This window comes from Tinamus guttatus, unplaced genomic scaffold (assembly GCF_059628265.1).
Source record: "Tinamus guttatus ecotype Peru unplaced genomic scaffold, ASM5962826v1 Tinamus_guttatus_pri_ptg000190l, whole genome shotgun sequence".
NCBI classification, from domain to species: domain Eukaryota; kingdom Metazoa; phylum Chordata; class Aves; order Tinamiformes; family Tinamidae; genus Tinamus; species Tinamus guttatus.
Window position 1 is genome coordinate 492,069 of NW_028288724.1, and position 16,975 is coordinate 509,043.

At 47.9% G+C, this 16,975-nt stretch overlaps 1 protein-coding gene and 1 pseudogene across 1 annotated transcript; one reads left to right on the forward strand and one right to left on the reverse strand.

Annotated features, from left to right (window-relative positions):
* The window catches only part of LOC104581145 (coiled-coil domain-containing protein 81-like), a 272,002-nt pseudogene extending 259,700 nt beyond the window's left edge, over positions 1–12,302 (reverse strand).
* Positions 3,304–4,239, forward strand: LOC104565077 (olfactory receptor 14A16). Its single transcript, XM_010211729.2, has one exon. It carries the CDS (start codon positions 3,304–3,306, stop codon positions 4,237–4,239), a length of 936 nt encoding a protein of 311 aa, XP_010210031.2.
* Positions 12,303–16,975: the final 4,673 nt, after the last annotated feature.

Below are 16,975 nucleotides of genomic sequence, written 5' to 3' on the forward strand. Positions count from 1 at the left end.
AGCCTATAAACACCCAACCTGCTTCCCATCCTTCTCACCCTGGCATCTCCCTCCCTTCACTGTTGTCTTTCCATCCACACTGTCTCTTTCTTGAAACACAAAGCCATAAGATTTTCACTGATTCCCTCTTGGTGACTTGTTGCACCACAGCACTACCCTTCAAGGGATATTTCTTCATGCTAATGCCAGTCTGAACTTCCTAGCCTACAGTTTGGTGTTGTTTCCTCTTTCCATGCTGCTTCCTACTACAAAGGAAAGCTCCTGGCAGTCCAACAATGGCACACAGCAGTGCTGAGTCAAGGATGATAAAATAACTCTCTTTGTCTGGATGGCTGTACTCCTACTGATGAAACCTTATGGGCATCAGGGCTTATTCACAGTGAGTGTGCACCACTGCCTTGCACAGTGTCCCTCACAACATCTAGGCCCTTCTCCTCAGGCCACTCCTGAGCTAGTCAGGTGCCAACATGTCCTGATATATGGGGGGTATTCTTCCCCATGTGCAGGACTTACTTATCCTGTCTCCTTAACTAACTCCATGAGGATTCCATTGGCTGAATGCCCAAATATCTCAATGTCCCCTGTACTGAAGCTCATTGTGTCAGCTATTAATGTGTGCGTAACGTCAGGGGCGGGAATCTATTGTCTGGGAAGAGGTGGACAATCTGAGATGCTCTGGAGTGTTTGTGCACCAAACCCTCCGAAAGGGCCTGATTTTCCTGTTGGTCTCATCTTGAATATACTAGAAATGTGGTTGTTCTATCCTATATATGTGTTGTCACATCCTATATATGTGACATGGCCCTTGCATTCCTATTATTACTGCATTAAGTCTGCTCTGAATTACAGAAGCTCTTATGTAAGCCTGGATTTGTATAGGCCTGAGCTTCTTTTTGAGTGAAGTTCTAGAGAATGCAGGCATCAAGGGTCACTGCATGTTGTAAAGGAGATTCTCCATCTAGCCCTTACATAATAGTCTAGAAAGCTGTAAGTCTCACAGTTGCTGCATCAGAGCAAGTAGACATTTCTACACATTGGACACCTGCCCCTTCAAAAGTCAAAATGTGTGTGTATGTCTGTACGGCTGAATTCCTCCCTTCATCTCCACCGGCTGCAGTGGGAGCTTAGACAAGGGCTCCCATGCAGACAACCACTTTGTGTGCCCCATAACTTGGGCAAGGAAACCTCCTGAGTTTGTGGAACACACAGGAAGGAACTGAATCCTACTCCATCCCACAAGTTTCTTATTGGGCAATATATTTATATATTGGGTAATACTATTGTGGAGCTGAGCCTGGCCCCCTGGGACCTGTGGGAGCCCATGGCAACCTGGCAGGCGCTGCAGACAGACATCTCTGTCCAGGAGCAGCTCCTCTTAAAGGAGCAACAGGTCTCAGCGCACTGCCTGCAGGCACCAGTATAGGATGAGCAACTCAGAAGTTAAAGACGGGTGGGAAGGGGAGGATGGCTGAAAGCTCACTGCAGGGAGAAATCTTCACAGTCCTTCACACAGTAAGTATCGAGCTGCAGGACAATGCTGCTGTGGTTACTGGAGCTTCTCCTGCTTGGAGCAGGTGGTGCTTTAGAGCAGGGATTCCCAGCCATGCTGTCACATGGACAGGGCATTGTGCCTGCCTTCTCTCCAGGACAGTGCAGGGACGTGAAGCCAGGTTCTGCACCTAGGTCTGCATAGGCTGTAATTCAGAGCATTGTCCCTGTACCCCAGGGTGCTGTGAACCTGGAGCTGTGATGCTGCTGCCTGCAAGAGTCGGCACTCAGCCTGCCTGGGGACATCCATACAGTCCTGCAGGGAGAAGCCCTAGTGGAAGAAGTGACCCTCATCAGGGCAGGCTCATTCTCCTCTTGAGAGGGTCAGGGCTGCTCTCTGCTCTATCTCCTCCACAGAATATTTTTTGAAGAGGGTTTTTCCAGAACAATGTCAAGGAAGCTGTTGCCTTTAAGATAAGGAGCTTTCCCAAGCCTATGTTTCAGGCTTCCTACTGTTTGTACTTGGAGGGAGTGGAAAAGGAACTGTCAGGTTTGACAAAAAAAAAAAAAAAAAAAAAAAAAAAAAAGAAGGACTGAGACTCCAAGACTCCAAGATTGTTACACTGAGAGATCAAGAGGTCTGTGAGAAACCTCAGAAAAACTTCTCTCCACTTTGATGGGTCCTACAAGCACTGACAGGGAAAGACATGGGATAAAGAAGCAGCTCCCCAGAGGAAAGACTCCAAGCAGCGAAGATACAATCAGTGAATGGGAGGAAACTAGAAACAGAAATGCTGTGGGAGGGGGGAATTGTGAGAATTCCGCTATCCCTCTCAATGAAGATGTCCATCTCTAAGCAAGCTTCCTGGGTCTCTTCTCTCACCCAGCAGAGCCTCTGCCCTCCAGGCCATGGAGTCCAAGTTATGAGCCCCTTCCCCAGCAGGCAGGGCTCCCGCAGACCACAGAGGCCTCTCTCCTGCAAGGTGCCCACTTCCCACTGCATGACAAAGGACCATCCTGAGATGGGGCTGTGTGGGAGCTGATATGCACAGCTGGAGGATGTGGATGTCTTCCTAAGTGCCCACGTGTGCCTCCCTCTTTGCCTCCCCTTTGGTAGAAGAGGCACAGTATTGTTCCTCATGTCTTCACCTCTCTGTACTGGTCTTGTTCTTGCTCTTGTGCTCTCTGGGCTTAGGGAGTGGGATTCAGCTGCAGTTAAGGCAGTAACTTCTTACTCCCATGACACTGTCTGAAGAAACAGTGAAGACAGTAAATGGCAAAGTGATGTGAGAGCAGGGTTCATCTCACTGGGACAGAGATGCAGAGAAAGGGTGAGGTCAACGCTGCCTGCACTGCACCGTTTCTCTGCCTTGGCAGCCAGGGAGCTGCTGTGACTGATTCCAATACAAACATCTCTGTTAAGGATAGCAAGTCTCGGGGAAGAGGCCTCACAAGCATCTTCCTTTCAGGCACAGCTGCCATGCATGCTCTATTTGTCTCTTGCATGGTAAAAAGAATATTACTACTGGGGCAGCAGACCAAATCCCCTTCACTCAGCTCAGGGCGCCCATCCCCAGGTATCCCCACCGACACACATGGCAGTTTGACATCTCCATTTATGCACCCTGGGAGGGTAGTACTCATTCCTCTGAAGTCCATGCACAGAGGCCCCTGCACACAGTACAAACCAGTGGTCAGAAAAGGGAGCTGAATGAAGGTAGAGGAGGGGGGGAATGTGGGAGATAATGTGAGGAGTCAAAAGGGATTTGCTGAGAAGTCTGTCATAATTTCTCAATGCTTTTTCCTCCAGAACAAATGTCTAACAGCAGCTTCCCAGATGAGTTCCTCCTCCTGGCATTCACAGACACAAGGGAGCTGCAGCTCTTGCACTTCACACTCTTCCTGGGCATCTACTTGGCTGCCCTCCTGGTCAATGGCCTCATCATCACAGCTGTAGCCTATGACCATCACCTCCACACTCCCATGTATTTCTTCCTCTTCAACCTTTCCTTTCTTGACCTTGGCTCCATTTCCACCACTGTTCCCAAATCCATGGCCAATTCCCTCTGGAACACTCAGGTCATTTCATACTCGGGGTGTGTTGCCCAAACATTTTTGTTTACTTTTTTTGTTTCAGCTGAATATTCCCTTCTCACTGTCATGGCCTACGACCGCTTTGTTGCCATCTGCAAACCCCTGCACTACGAGACCCTCATGGACAGCAGAGCTTGTGTCAAAATGACAGCAGCTGCCTGGGGCAGTAGTGTTCTCAGTGGGGTCTTGAACACTGCTAATGTATTTTCAATAACATTCTGCCAAGGCAATACTCTGGACCAGTTCTTCTGTGAACTTCCCCAAATTCTCAAGCTCTCCTGCTCAGACTCCTACATCAGAGAAGTTGGGATTCTTGTGGTTAGTATTTCTTTAGCTTTTGGGTGCTTCATTTTCATTGTGCTGTCCTACGTGCAAATCTTCACTGCTGTGTTGAGAATGCCCTCTAAGCAGGGCCGACACAAAGCCTTTTCCATGTGCCTCCCTCACTTGATTGTGGTCTCCCTGTTTGTCAGTACTGGTGTGTTTGCCTACCTGAAGCCCCCCTCCATCGCCTTGCCCACTCTGGATCTGGGCCTGGCCATTCTGTACTCAGTAGTGCCTTCAACCCTGAATCCTCTCATCTACAGCATGAGGAACAAGGAACTCAGAGACACGCTAAAGAAACTGATCCAGTTAGTACTAGTTCAGCAGCAATGATGTGCCCATCCTTCTTTACAAGTGATTTGTAATATAATTCTGGCTACTCTTGTGCTATGGGCACATTCTCAGTGATAGTACTTGAAGAGAGCTTGAATTTATCGCACTGCTCCAGAAGTACAAATCGAGTCTGTCTGACCCAGAGGCCTGCAATAAATGTGTCTGTCTATCATCATGTCAGAAATGGCCTTTGTGTAATAAGGGGATTTTCTGAGTACAGTGCTTGAAGGATTGTTTCTTCTTCTAGTGATGGAACCAAGAATGCCTTCCAGGATGCTGACCCTGACAGAGCCTGTTACTTTTCCGGGGCTCTCCATGAGCTCAAGTCAATGAGCTCATGGGGTGATGTGTTAGCCAATGAGGGCTGGATTAGGTCTCACTTGTGGGTCCCCAGTGTTTCTGGAAGTGGTGACAGGTCAAGTGGTATCTGCCTGGCACTGTCCCCCATATGACAGGGTTGGTGATAGATGCCCACAGTGGGGACCCTGTGGGCACAGGGGAGGGAGCCTGGAGAGTGTTTTATGTTACCTTCAATGAAGAACCATGGGCTGGATCTAGGGACACACCTGAACACCATTTGAAATGCTCTGTGAATGCTCAGAGCTCCATCTATGGCCACACACTCCTTGGAGCGGGGCTGTCAGGTGCAATGATGCCCCTCCAGCTGGGTGTTCTTCCCATGCAACTCACCATGGTCAGTGCAGAGTCACCTTATGGCCTCAGTGCATCACGACCCACTCACTCTGCAGAGCACTACCAGCTCAGGGCTGTGCAGGGAGCACATGGGAGGGTTCAGGAATAGCCAAGGAGACCAACACTGATGCGCCAACCTGGACAAAGGCTTTCTGGGGAGCAGGAATGTCCCTGGCAAAGAGTGAAGGAGCAATTGTGAGACTGATAACTTACGCCTTGAATGTTGATTGTGATGCCACTTTTGCCTCAGTACACAGAAGACCATGTTGCTCATGAGGTCACTGCTGACTGAGTCCCTGATAGGCCAGTAGCCAGGACCAACCTTGGATGAAGACTGTGAGATCACTGCTACCTCAGCACCTGATCTGCCAAAAGCAGGGATGTGCTATTAATGCTGATCATGAGGTGACATCCTTCTCTGTAGACTTGATCCCATCAACAGGCACTTGGTTGCTGAGGGTTCTTGCAAAGTCACCCCTGGATTCTGTGTAGATCGTGAGGTCACTTCTGCCCAAGTATTTGTTAGACCAACATCAGCAAAGTGCCTGTGAGGTCACTTCAGTCTGCGTGGCTGGTCAGCAGGAACTGGGCTGTGACATGGACTGTTAGGATGCCTTTGCCTCTGAAGACAACAGGGCTGCTCCCTATGGGGCTCAAGCTCTCCAGGGAAGCCTGAGCTGCCTCTATGCTGGGTTGGGTATTGAGGGCTCACGATAGGTCCTGCTGCCATGGATCCAGAATGGAGCCCAGAGTCCACTGAATAAATTCATCACCGTGTTCATTCATGCAAGCAGGATTTTGTTTTGTTTTCTACACACTGAAGACTTCTCTTGAATTTATACCCAGATTTCTCAACTGGTATCAGTGAACTGTGTAACACACTTGCACTTATGTGGTGACTGTGTTGTTCTAAGTGCTCTGTCATGATATATAAATGTATACAGGTATACACATATTATATATATTGTTTCGGTGTTGCAGAACTACATAGGGCATTCCTGACAATCATTTTTCTTAGGAGGAGTTTTCACCATTGCAGAAACAAATTATAATATTCAAGAGTGCTTTGCAGAGACTGGTACAGTCTCAGATGTGTGGTAGGATAAAGTTTCAAGCAAATAGCATGTTACCATTAAATCAAGAAATGCAAGATCATATATATCAACACTCATTTCAAAGCTGTGCTAGTGCAAGTGAGGGATAGGGACTATTCAGAGAAGTAAACAAGCATCTTTGGTATTTCAGACAATATAAATCCTATCATAAAAGATGATGCATTCAGTAGTATTGAGGCTTCTTTGAAGATGAGTCTCATCACATGCCTAATAGACAGAAGGAAACACTGCTTGATTACAACAGGTAAATACGTGTGTCAAACTCTTCAGAGTGCTGGGTCTTTCTACACAGCCTTGGCTGTTTTAAGTGTGAGAGGGTGTAGAACAGAGAGGAGAGGAAAGAAAAAAAAATAGGGAGGTTTTTATAAATACGTGCAAGAAGAAAGCACGAAGATAAAAGTAGGAATTATAGTTCCAATGAAATACATTGTAATCACTGATCAAATTTACTCAGCTTCTTTTTCCCATCAGAAAACATCCAGACAATATTTGGGTATGTTGATTTAAAACACACTATGTCCTAAAAGATTAAGGACCAAAGAAAATGTGTATCTTTTTAGATAAAACACACACACACATATATACATATATATGTTTATATGTATGCACAGGGTGCACACCCACACATATATATATATATGGGTTTGTGTAGTCATCTTTGTCCTTCCAACTTGCAGGATCATCAAAACAACAGTGAGTTATGTCGTGGGAATAAAATTTAGCAAGAGCTTGTTAAAAGAGCATAACGAAAGACTTAACACAATGTTGGCATTTCTTCCAGTGACAGGAAGGCAGGCAAGAAAGCAGTGGATACTGGCAGAGAGAGACACTCAAAATTTGTGAGGGGTTAAACAGAACAGATTTAATAGAAGACTTGGACTCCAGGCAGCATGGGGATCCCAGGGAGGCATGCAGGGTGGTTGCTGACAGGAGGATGCTAGACACACGAGTCGGATGAGCAGTTGGGACTTGCCCTGTGTAAACCAAGGACTCCCTTTTATCTGCTAGAACAATTTCCTTACCTCAGCTGTGCTAAGCTGGAGTAGCGGCTCCTAAGAAGCAGCCAGACATTGTTGACAAATTGGATATGCCTGCCTGGTCCAGGTGGGAATTTGGCCAGTGGGTAGTTTCACACACTGGAGTTCTTCCAGGTTCTCTGCCAGTCATTGCCTCCTCAGCAGCTCTTTCCAGGTGTTATCACCTATTGACATTTAAGCCACAAAGCTTATGTTAATCCTTTGCTATTTCAGTGTGAAAATCAGTTAAATGCACAGGTGTGAAGGGAGGTCAGGTTGTCCGCACTGGGTCACTTTTCTCCGTGTCGATTTCTGTTTCTTCTGAACTACTAAACTCAGTCATGTCACTTGGATTTTTGTCTGGAGGCTGCAATGCTATGTTGGCAAAGAGGAACAGTGTCCACAAATGTGTTTCATAACCCCAAAGTGAGATCAGTGGGAAGTTTATTTGCAACCTGGGACAGTGAGGAGAGAAAGACCATGGGATCAGCACAATCCAATGTGAAGCAAACTGAAAAAACTGTTTATTGAAATAAAGCCATCCCTTAAATACAATTTTCCCTTCCCTGCACACGTCCCTGCATCGCCTGATTGGCTAGAGCCTTTGTTCATGCACTGTCCACATGTTTACATCTTCTCTCTGATTGGTTGTTGTCAGGTCGCGTCGATCTTCCCTTAGGTCCCATTTTGCCTCTTACTTCCTCATTCCGTGGGTTCAAGGTGACCTTTTGGCCTGCACTATGTGCTTACTCTCCTATGGCTGGTTCATCAGGTGGCCATAGTCCTCCAAGTAAGACTCCACAATTTCCCCTTTTTGTTCTTGAACCAGCCAAACCTTCTTTAAGGCTTTTTCGATCACATTAGACACACATTTCAACAAGCAAGGCATAATTAATAGAATACAACACAAAATCAACAACACCATCCCTGCACTTCTGATTAATGTTTGTAAGCATACCAAAATTCCCCATCCACTTAATAGATTGTTTGACCATGACAGACCCTTATCCTCTGTAACCTTATGTAAAATCTTTGCATGATCCCAAATGTTTTGGCCATCCGTAAATATTTTGCCAGACTGATCAATATAGCTGCAACGTTTCATTTATCAGGGTACATACTCCTCCAGCCTGTGCGGTTAGGATATCAAGGGCCCTTGGATTTTGTAAGACTATCTTTTTCAGGGAATCCACTTCTGTTTGCAACCCAAAGATTGCTTCTGCTGTTCTGTTAGCGATGACTTCCATTTCACTTGAAATATTCAAAATCACCCTCTCTAACTGAACAATGCCAAGGGTTGGCAAAAGCACCCTAACAAAGCTGTGGAACCCGGTATTATATCTTGTTAAAGGATTACTAGTCTCTTGTTTGGTTCTAGACTTTCCCCAAAGGCCCCTTACTATTCCCCTCATGTCTGAATGGTTAAATACTGTTAGTGGGGCAGCTAAAATTCCCATAGTACATTCTCCTGGCCAGTTGCTTGGGAGCTGTTTTTGGGCAACTTGGTCTCCACACAGCCACCAGTGACCCCCCAGCAAGTTGCAGGTTGCGTTTATTCTTAGAGATGTATACGTGGTGGCTCTTCCCCATCAATAGTCAGCCTATTGTTGGTTTCCTACTCCCACAGAGTAGCTACTTGATTCTTCTAGACTGTGGTTCAACTTAAGGTTTATGGCTGTCCAATTGCCTTCTTTGTTTTGGAAGGTGACTAGATTCAGGCCTGATAGGCTAGAATTAATATAAGGCACTGTGTTATTAACCAATTGAAGTGTAAAAGGCGTTCCTTCCATAGTGGCATTCTCCTGCGTACATTGATATGACGCATTGAGTAGGCTATATGGATTCAGGTCTGTCCAGTTGCTCAAAGGAATACCTAACACCGATGCATCAAATTGATCTGCTGTCCCACAAAGCCAACAACTCTTGATCTGGGTATAATTAACAGTCTGTTTAAGAAGCATATCATATCCATTAGCGTTAAAAGCAGTATCAGCCCCTATAATAGCATTAAAAGCAACATTACCTCCTATGAACCACAATATACATCTAATAACAGTAACACTTCTTTCTACCATTTTTTCCTTCTGCAGGTTCACACTTTCCACAGCTAGGGTACCGATTGCCTGCCTGCTACATCTGATTTATGCGAGTCTGTTTCCAGCCATGGTCTCACCGATTTCGCTGGTACCCATCTGGTTCTGGCATCTGTAATGACACAGGCATACCCTTTTCCCTAAGTTATTAAGTCTGCTGGCCCTTCCCATGCCCCTGTGGTCCTGTTTTTTACCATGACTTTGCATGGTCCTTGCCTTAGTTCTCTGAGATCTCCTTTTAATCCTGCTCCATGTTTTACCACTGGGGGCACCAGGCTGTCCTGTGGTAACAACTGAAAGTTCAAAACGTACAATGCCTTATATAACCAATCATTGTGGAATAATCCCAATTCTCCCCCTTTTTGTTTGTGAAGCAGATGCTTCAACGTCTGGTTCATGTGCTCTACACTAGCCTGCCCTGTGGGAGAGTGAGAGATGCCTGTAACACGCACAATGCCCTATAAGTGGAAAAAATGCTCTGTATTTTTAGAAATATAGCAGGGGCCATTGTAGGTTATTACTTCCCAAGGGATGCCCAGAGCCGCCATCGCAGCCCGCATATGACATGTACATGTTTACTGGCTTCCCCAGTTTGTGCTGTTGCCCACACAACAAGTGAAAAGCAATCCACAGAGACATGCACATACTTTTGCTTCCCAAATTCTGGAAAATGTGTAACGTCCATTTGCCAAACTTCCAGAGGACCAGTACGCTAGGGGTTAACTCCTGTGACCAGTCCTCCGGCATGTTGCTGGCAGCCTGGACAAGATTTCACTATGTCTCTCACAACCATTTCCATTAAGCCAAATTGACGCTGAAGGATGTTTGCAGACTGGTGAAAACATTTGTGCGATCACCTAGCTTGTGTAAAGCGATCAACAGATGGGGCTGCCCATGTGGGTACCACGATCATGTCAGCTCTTTGATTACCTTCTGCCAGGCCATCTAGGATACCTGTGTGGCTTCTAATATGTGTAATAACATACCTGCATTTCCTTCCTTCCAGCAAAAGTCATAACTCCTTAAACAACAGAAACAGCTGCTCGTTATCTACCTCCTTAAGCAAAGCGCGTTCCATTCATTGTACTATTCCTACCACATACAGAAAATCACAGACTATGTTAATAGGTTGTGTTTGCCATCGACAAAACATTTCCACCACTCACAACTCAAGCTGCTCACAACTCAAGCTGCTGTGTGGAGCCTTGGAAATCTGTAATGACCACATCATGCCACTGCTTGTCCTCCCTCCAAGTTAAAGCTTCCTTCTGAGATTTTCCCCCAGGGTCTGTAAAGACCGTTAAACCCACGACTGGGTACCGTGATTGCTTTGGTGGCTGCTCCTCATATTGCCCTAGAGATGATAGATTAAAAAATCTGTGAGGGGGCAAATGAACCTTCAGTTCCCCCCGAAACTCCAGAAGTGCCACTTGTAAGACAACTGAGTTCTGTACAGCCCATTGTAAATATTCTGCTACCAATGATATGACAATAAATGCTGGCTCCGCGCCTGCAATTTCCATGATTTTTTGTCTCCCCTTCATTATTAATTGAGCAAATACCTCTAGCTGCGTAGTAACAGTTTGTTTTGGCTGTATGGACAAGAAGGTCCACTCTAGAATGTGGAGGATTCCCCACTGAATAATCAATGGAAGAGGATTACGATTGTGGTTAATAAGCAAAAGGCCAATATCATAGTCAGGATCCCAGCGATATGTATACGCTGTAGTGACCTTTTTGCTTTTGGTTTTTAAGCCTGTTCTGCCTCTTCTGTCAATGCTCGAGCTGCATCTGCACACTCTCCTCCTTTAACAGTTTCATTAAAGGGGCTAGTTCCGAATTGGTAAGACCCCAAATTGCTCGTACTCATTTTAAATCTCCCAGTACCTTTTGAATGTCATTCACGGTCTTTATGTCAAGTTTTATTTCTATTTTCGGGGGTCTCACTGTTGTTTTGGTAATTTCCCAGCCAAGATATTTCCAGGCCGGTCGTGTTTGAGAGCTACAAATTGAAGCTGTTTTTAGAACTTGGTGCCAGAAAGCTGGAGCTCTAACAATCACTGTGGGAGAGCAGTTATGTGCAGCCCAAAGATGTCCCCAAAAAAGGGAAGCCCAAGTTTCAGCATGTCTTCTTACCAGGAGCATAGGTCTTATCATAGGTGAGGTCATGAAGTTTCGCAATATTCCTTGAAAGATGGAATACAAGTCTGCGAACAGTCACAAGACCCTGTTTCCCATCACCAACTTGCTCAGTCACCACAGGAAAGGTGCCAAGCCGAATAATCCTGACTCCCTGGAAAGAGGAAGGAAGAAAAGCATTATTCGAGTGCTAGGTGAACAGACTTGTAACTGGCCAGCTGCATGAGGATGGAGCTTGGTGTCCTTCCCAATCCTGCTGTGCAAAGGGGATGAATGGAGGACTGGGTAAAGCTTTGGAGAGCCTTTGGAGAAGGTCTTTAGAAGACCTCTTCAGGTGCTTTCATTCCCCCTCTTCTTCATGCTCCCAAAAAATGCAAGTAAACGTAGAGAACTCATCCCTCAAATAGATCAGATGCAGAAGAAGGGCTTCCAGAGGAGGTGCAGGATGGCAGACCCATCTTGTCCAGCATCAGCTGCTCTAGAATGTAGTTGGAGACTCCTTCCCAGATAGCAAGGATCTGTGGAAAAGAAATGAAAGATGCATCAGGCTCTGTGTGGCCCTGCTCACAAACGTGCAGTACATGGTTAGCCAAGGAGGTGACACTCAATGAGCAAACTAAGCCCAACCCTGAGAGGGTTGCAGCAGCTGAGTTCAAGACAGCGTTAATGGGGAGGCCTGGCAGCTCAGGCAGGCCTTCTCCACTGGGAGGCCCTTGTGGCAGGGACTTCTGAGTGGGGTGTCCTGGGACAGTAGGGACAGCATCAGGGTTGGGAGGCAGGAGTCCTGGCAGCCACACCGGCACCTGAGCCAGAGGGGACCATGAGCCTGGGCTCTGGCTTCAGCCCCAGCCCTATCAAGGCTCCCGCCAGCACCAGCCTTTCCACAGCCATGTTCACAGTTCATCATCAGCCTCCGGGGAAGATCTCCGGGAGGCCTTACCCTGTGGTAGCAGCACTGGTATCCCCTTCCCACGGGACCTGCCATGGCCAGTGTCCCTGAGCTCCATGCTAGTCCCCTTGCTCTGGATAAGGAGCCCTTCAGAAAGTAATGAGGAAACAGCTCCTCTCCTGCTTCTCCTGCACACGTCACCACAGCCCTTCGCTAGTCTCCCCCTCCCCTCGCTGGTTCCCGCTTGGGGTCGTGGGCTCCTCGCAGCAGAGCAGAGCCGAGAGCAGTCCCAGTGCGTGGGCTCTCCCAGGCTTGTCACAACGTGTGAGGAAAGGTCGGAGCGTGCGCTCTGACTGCTGTGCCTGTGACGTGGGATGTCCCCTGTGAGCACAGCTCATGTCAGAGGGGTCCAGCCCTCCTGACTGGGGGCCCAGCCAGGGCTGCCCCTGCAGGGGGCAGGGACTGCACCAGGCACTCAGGGGCTGCCGCTGTCTGACAAAGACTGTGCCACAGGGATTAACCCTCCTCCCACTGCGGGTCCTGGTCTCGTTGGGGACTGCGGCTGCGCTCACATGGCCACGGCTGCACACGCAAAACCTGGCTGCCAGGGAGGGCAGGCAGCATCATGCCACACTCATCCCACGGCCACACAGCGCAGGTGGCTGCTGCCACCGTGGGAGGAAACACTCACCACTGAGCCCACCAAAACATGCAGCAGCTCCTTGGCAGGCACCACAAGGCTTTTCTGGCTGCTCCAACCAGTGGCTCCATCCCTTGCCGCTTTCCTCAGCCACCAAACACGCAGGAACCTCTGTTAAGCCACAGCCAGCCTACAGACGATTTTTAGACCTCATGACTGAAGCATCCTGGCGTCTGTGGTGGATGAGAACTGAGCAGGACAAGAGGTAGCAGGCAAGAGACATCAACATCTCCTAGCACTAATGGCTCTGTCCACAGAGTGAGCAATTGCTGTCCCAGGTGGCTAAACTCTGTGCAAGACATACAAATATACATTTTTAATAATGTGGGTCTGAATATGAAAAAAAAAAAAATCCAGCAAAATGAAACAAGAAACAAATCTTGCAAAGGATGAAAGGATGTAAGCAAGGAGGTGTTTAGTGAACCCTTTCCGGTCTCCAGCATTCTTTGTTTTTATAGTCCTCCTTGATTATGTTTTATTTCTTTTGCTGCTGGTGGTGTAACTTTCAGCTTGCTGGTCTTTGGAGGAGATTTTGTGTGTGGTCTTTTCTAAGGAAAGGAATTTGGAGTGGAACGCCATCACAGGATTATGGCGATCTGGTTCCATTTCCCCCTGCTGAGCCTCTGTCTGCAGCCCTGAGGGGCTCCGGTGTGCCCCAGGATGGGCAAGAGGTTGCAATTGCTCCTTCATACCAGAAACCCTGCAATTAGTATAACATGCAACCAGGGAGTCATTCAGCCCCTGCTGCTGCCCATTTTCCTCTCCAGGCCTGGAGGGAGTGCACCTGAGAAGATCCTATTGCAAATATGGAGCTGATTTGCATAGAAATGAACATCTGTGAGTTTGTCCCTGTTCCTCACAGATCCTCAAAAACCCTTGGCTTTGCCCCTCATCCCAGTGCACAGCTGCCTTCTATTTTCCCACGACATGAAGACAACCTATCTGCACTCTCTGGTTCAGCCACTGCCTCTCAGGCTCCCTGGCCCCGCTCCTCTGATAGATTGTCCTGCATGTTTGCTAAATCACTCCCAGGATCCCTCCTGGACTGCCTCCATTTGCCTGTGCTCCCACAAAACCCCAAGATGTACCCAAAGGCAGGACGCTTCTCATGCATGCCAGGTCTTGGAGTTTATGCCATAGCTTTCCTCAACTTTTCCCAAAGCTTCCAAATTATCCCAGGTATGAAGAATGCCACATCTCTCCAAGGAGAAACCTGCCCTCAGATGATGCTAGGAAAAGGAGATAAGGGAAAAACACAAGACATGCAGGAAGCAGAGCTGGCAGGGCGGGGGCCCATGACAGGCACTTTGCTCTTCTCCATCACCGCAGCATGGGTTAGAGCCCAGCAGCAGGGAAGCAGCCAGCATGAGCCCCCTGTCAGAGGATGGTCTGCTCAGGAGGAGACCACACTCACCTGGGCAGGCAGGAGGCTGTGGCCACAGGGCTTCCCAGCAGGCACCTTTGTGCTGGCACCATCCACCCCAGAGCAGCCTTCCCATTCCATGCCCAGAGCCTGCAGGATTATGTGTCCCACCACAGGGCTCTTCCCTTTGCCAGGCTCTGTTCACACTCACAGACATGGACATGGGCCACACATGGGCAGGGAGTGACAAAATGCAGACAGACGTTTGGTATCTCCAGGTGTTTGCCAAGCCAAAGACCAGACCTCCACCCCTGAAGCCAAATGTCTTTCCTGTCTGGAGGAAACAATGTTCCTGCTCAGAAGCTCCAAGCAGAGTTCACAGATATTCATGGACAGTGTGTCATTTTAAAACTTTGACTTTATTGGGAACTTTCACAGAGGGTAATGCCCATGTGGGTAATTCAAACCTTTTGAAGAGGATTATTGGTCGCGGTCCGGCTGATGATGGGAGTCTCTTTCATAGGCTGTTTCAGTGAATCCTGACAATCCACCTGGCCCATAGTCCTCTTTAATGCATCTAGAGCATGGATGATTAATTCCTGCTGACAAAGAATTGTATCAGCTCTGTGTATTATCCTTGGATCTCTTGGAGTTCCAAAGATCTTCAGTTCCAAAGATCTTGACACAGTACAAGAGAGGTGACCCCATCATCTCAGTGTCATCCGCCTTTACCTGCCTTTCCCTCTCCCATCCCCGTGACCAATCCTTTCTGTTGGAGACAGAGGGACTTTCCTGATGCTCTTGGTCACCTCACAATGCTTCCAGCTGCTAAGGGCCAATCTGGCTGATGGAAGGAACTCACCTCACAATCAATATCCCCAACATGTTGCTGTACCCACCTCTCCCCTCCTCCTCAGCTCTCCTCTCCAGTTTTCTGACCTGCTTCATGACCTCACAGTGCCTGCCTGCCTGCTGCCCAGAGTGCTGCAACCATCTCCCAGCCAGGCCACCTTGACCTGCCTCTGCCTCCCCCCTCTCCAGGAGCTCTCCTCTCTGCTGGGCCTTTCTCCTGCTTCTGATGATGTCATGGTGCCCACCTGCCTGCCTGCCTGCTGCTGGCCAATCAGGCTGCACCCTAAAGGTGACCGCACGATCACTGTGCCATGCTCTGACACTCACCTGCCTCTCCCTCCTTCCTCTCTCCTGGCTCCCCGCTCTGTCTTGAGGGCTCTGTCCCATTTGTAAACTCCTTCATTCACTCTCTCAAAAAGAAGGCTATGAAACTGGCCCTTGAAGGAAGCCATTGGCCATGCATAACTTGGGCTTCTTCCCCAGTCATTATGCTTTTCATGATAACCACTGTAATTATGCATGATTTATTATATCACAAACATCTATGTGTAGCTATTAATACGGTGCCTCAGGAGATTTGTGTTCTCTTTGCATTATAGTGGTGACAGAATGCAGCACGAACTGTGTCATGGCTACAAGGGACTATTATAAATAAATATTAATTAAAAATCAATAACTATTAATATTAATTGATTGTAAACCCCTTCTTCAGACTGGGACATAGGATGACAGTGGATGTTGACACAAGGAATTTCATAATTCATCTCAGGAAATTCAGCTGAAAACTTTGGGAACAATGTCCAAGAACTGCTGAGGAAAGCTCAAGACAAGGTTGTCTTTCTCTGGCCTGAGTCTAGTGCAGGGCGTGTTAGCCCTGGTTCCTCCCATCCTGGTCCACAGCTCCACCTAAAAGCAGAATTAGGGTGTGCAGGCAGATACCCCGGCTCTGGCTCAGGATGGACATAACTGAAGAGGGCATGAAGAACTAGAGAGTATAAGAAATCATTGGACAATGCAGGTAAGACAATGAGGCAGAGGGAATAAAAAGGGCCAGTGGCTATATCAGCTCTGTGTATTATGTTTGGATCTCACCTATAACTTCAGTTCCAAAGATCGTGATACAGTGCAAAAGAGGTGATGCCATCATCTCAGTGTCATCCCCCTTTACCTGCCCTTCCCTCTAGAAATACTAAACTGGAGTACACACGGAGCAGAAGTGGGACCAATGAAAGAAAATATTTAGAACAGAGCTGTTTTTGTTCCAAGGAGGATAAAATTAGAGTTAAGGGGAGTGTAAAAGCCACCAGCATGTGATTCATTAGCTCCAGTCCTGCCCTTCTCCCATGACAGTCCTTGCAGTTTTGTGGTGAGAGGGTTTTCTGGCTAAGGAGGAGCCCTGTGAGTAGGGAGAGGATCACAGGAAAGAGGAGCACCTGCTTCTGTGACTGGCACAGGGTTACAGCAGCTGCAGGAGGTCCTGAAGCCCACAGTGAGGGACCCAGGCTGCAAGTTGTTCCCACCTGCTGACCTGGTGGTCATCTGGGTGGACACACTGCTGAGGAGAGGCTTAAATTGAGACTGACTGAAGGGAAAGGGGGATGCAAAAATGACTGAGGAAGGGAAGGAAGGCAGGCAGGCAGGAAGGAAGGCAGGAAGGAAGGAAGGCAGGCAGGCAGGAAGGAAGGCAGGAAGGAAGGAAGGCAGGAAGGCAGGAAGGAAGGCAGGAAGGATGGAAGGAAGGAAGGCAGGAAGGAAGCAAGGAGTCCATGGGGATATGGAAGAAGGAACACTGAATAAAGTGGGAATGCAGGGAGCTGTGCCTAGGGATTTACAAATAGTTAAGAGTGTAGGGGTGAGGATGAGCTGGCAGAACAAA

Excerpts from the sequence above, each read along its gene's own strand:
- LOC104565077 (XM_010211729.2), top strand. The coding sequence starts at position 3,304 with ATGTCTAACAGCAGCTTCCCAGATGAGTTCCTCCTCCTGGCATTCACA.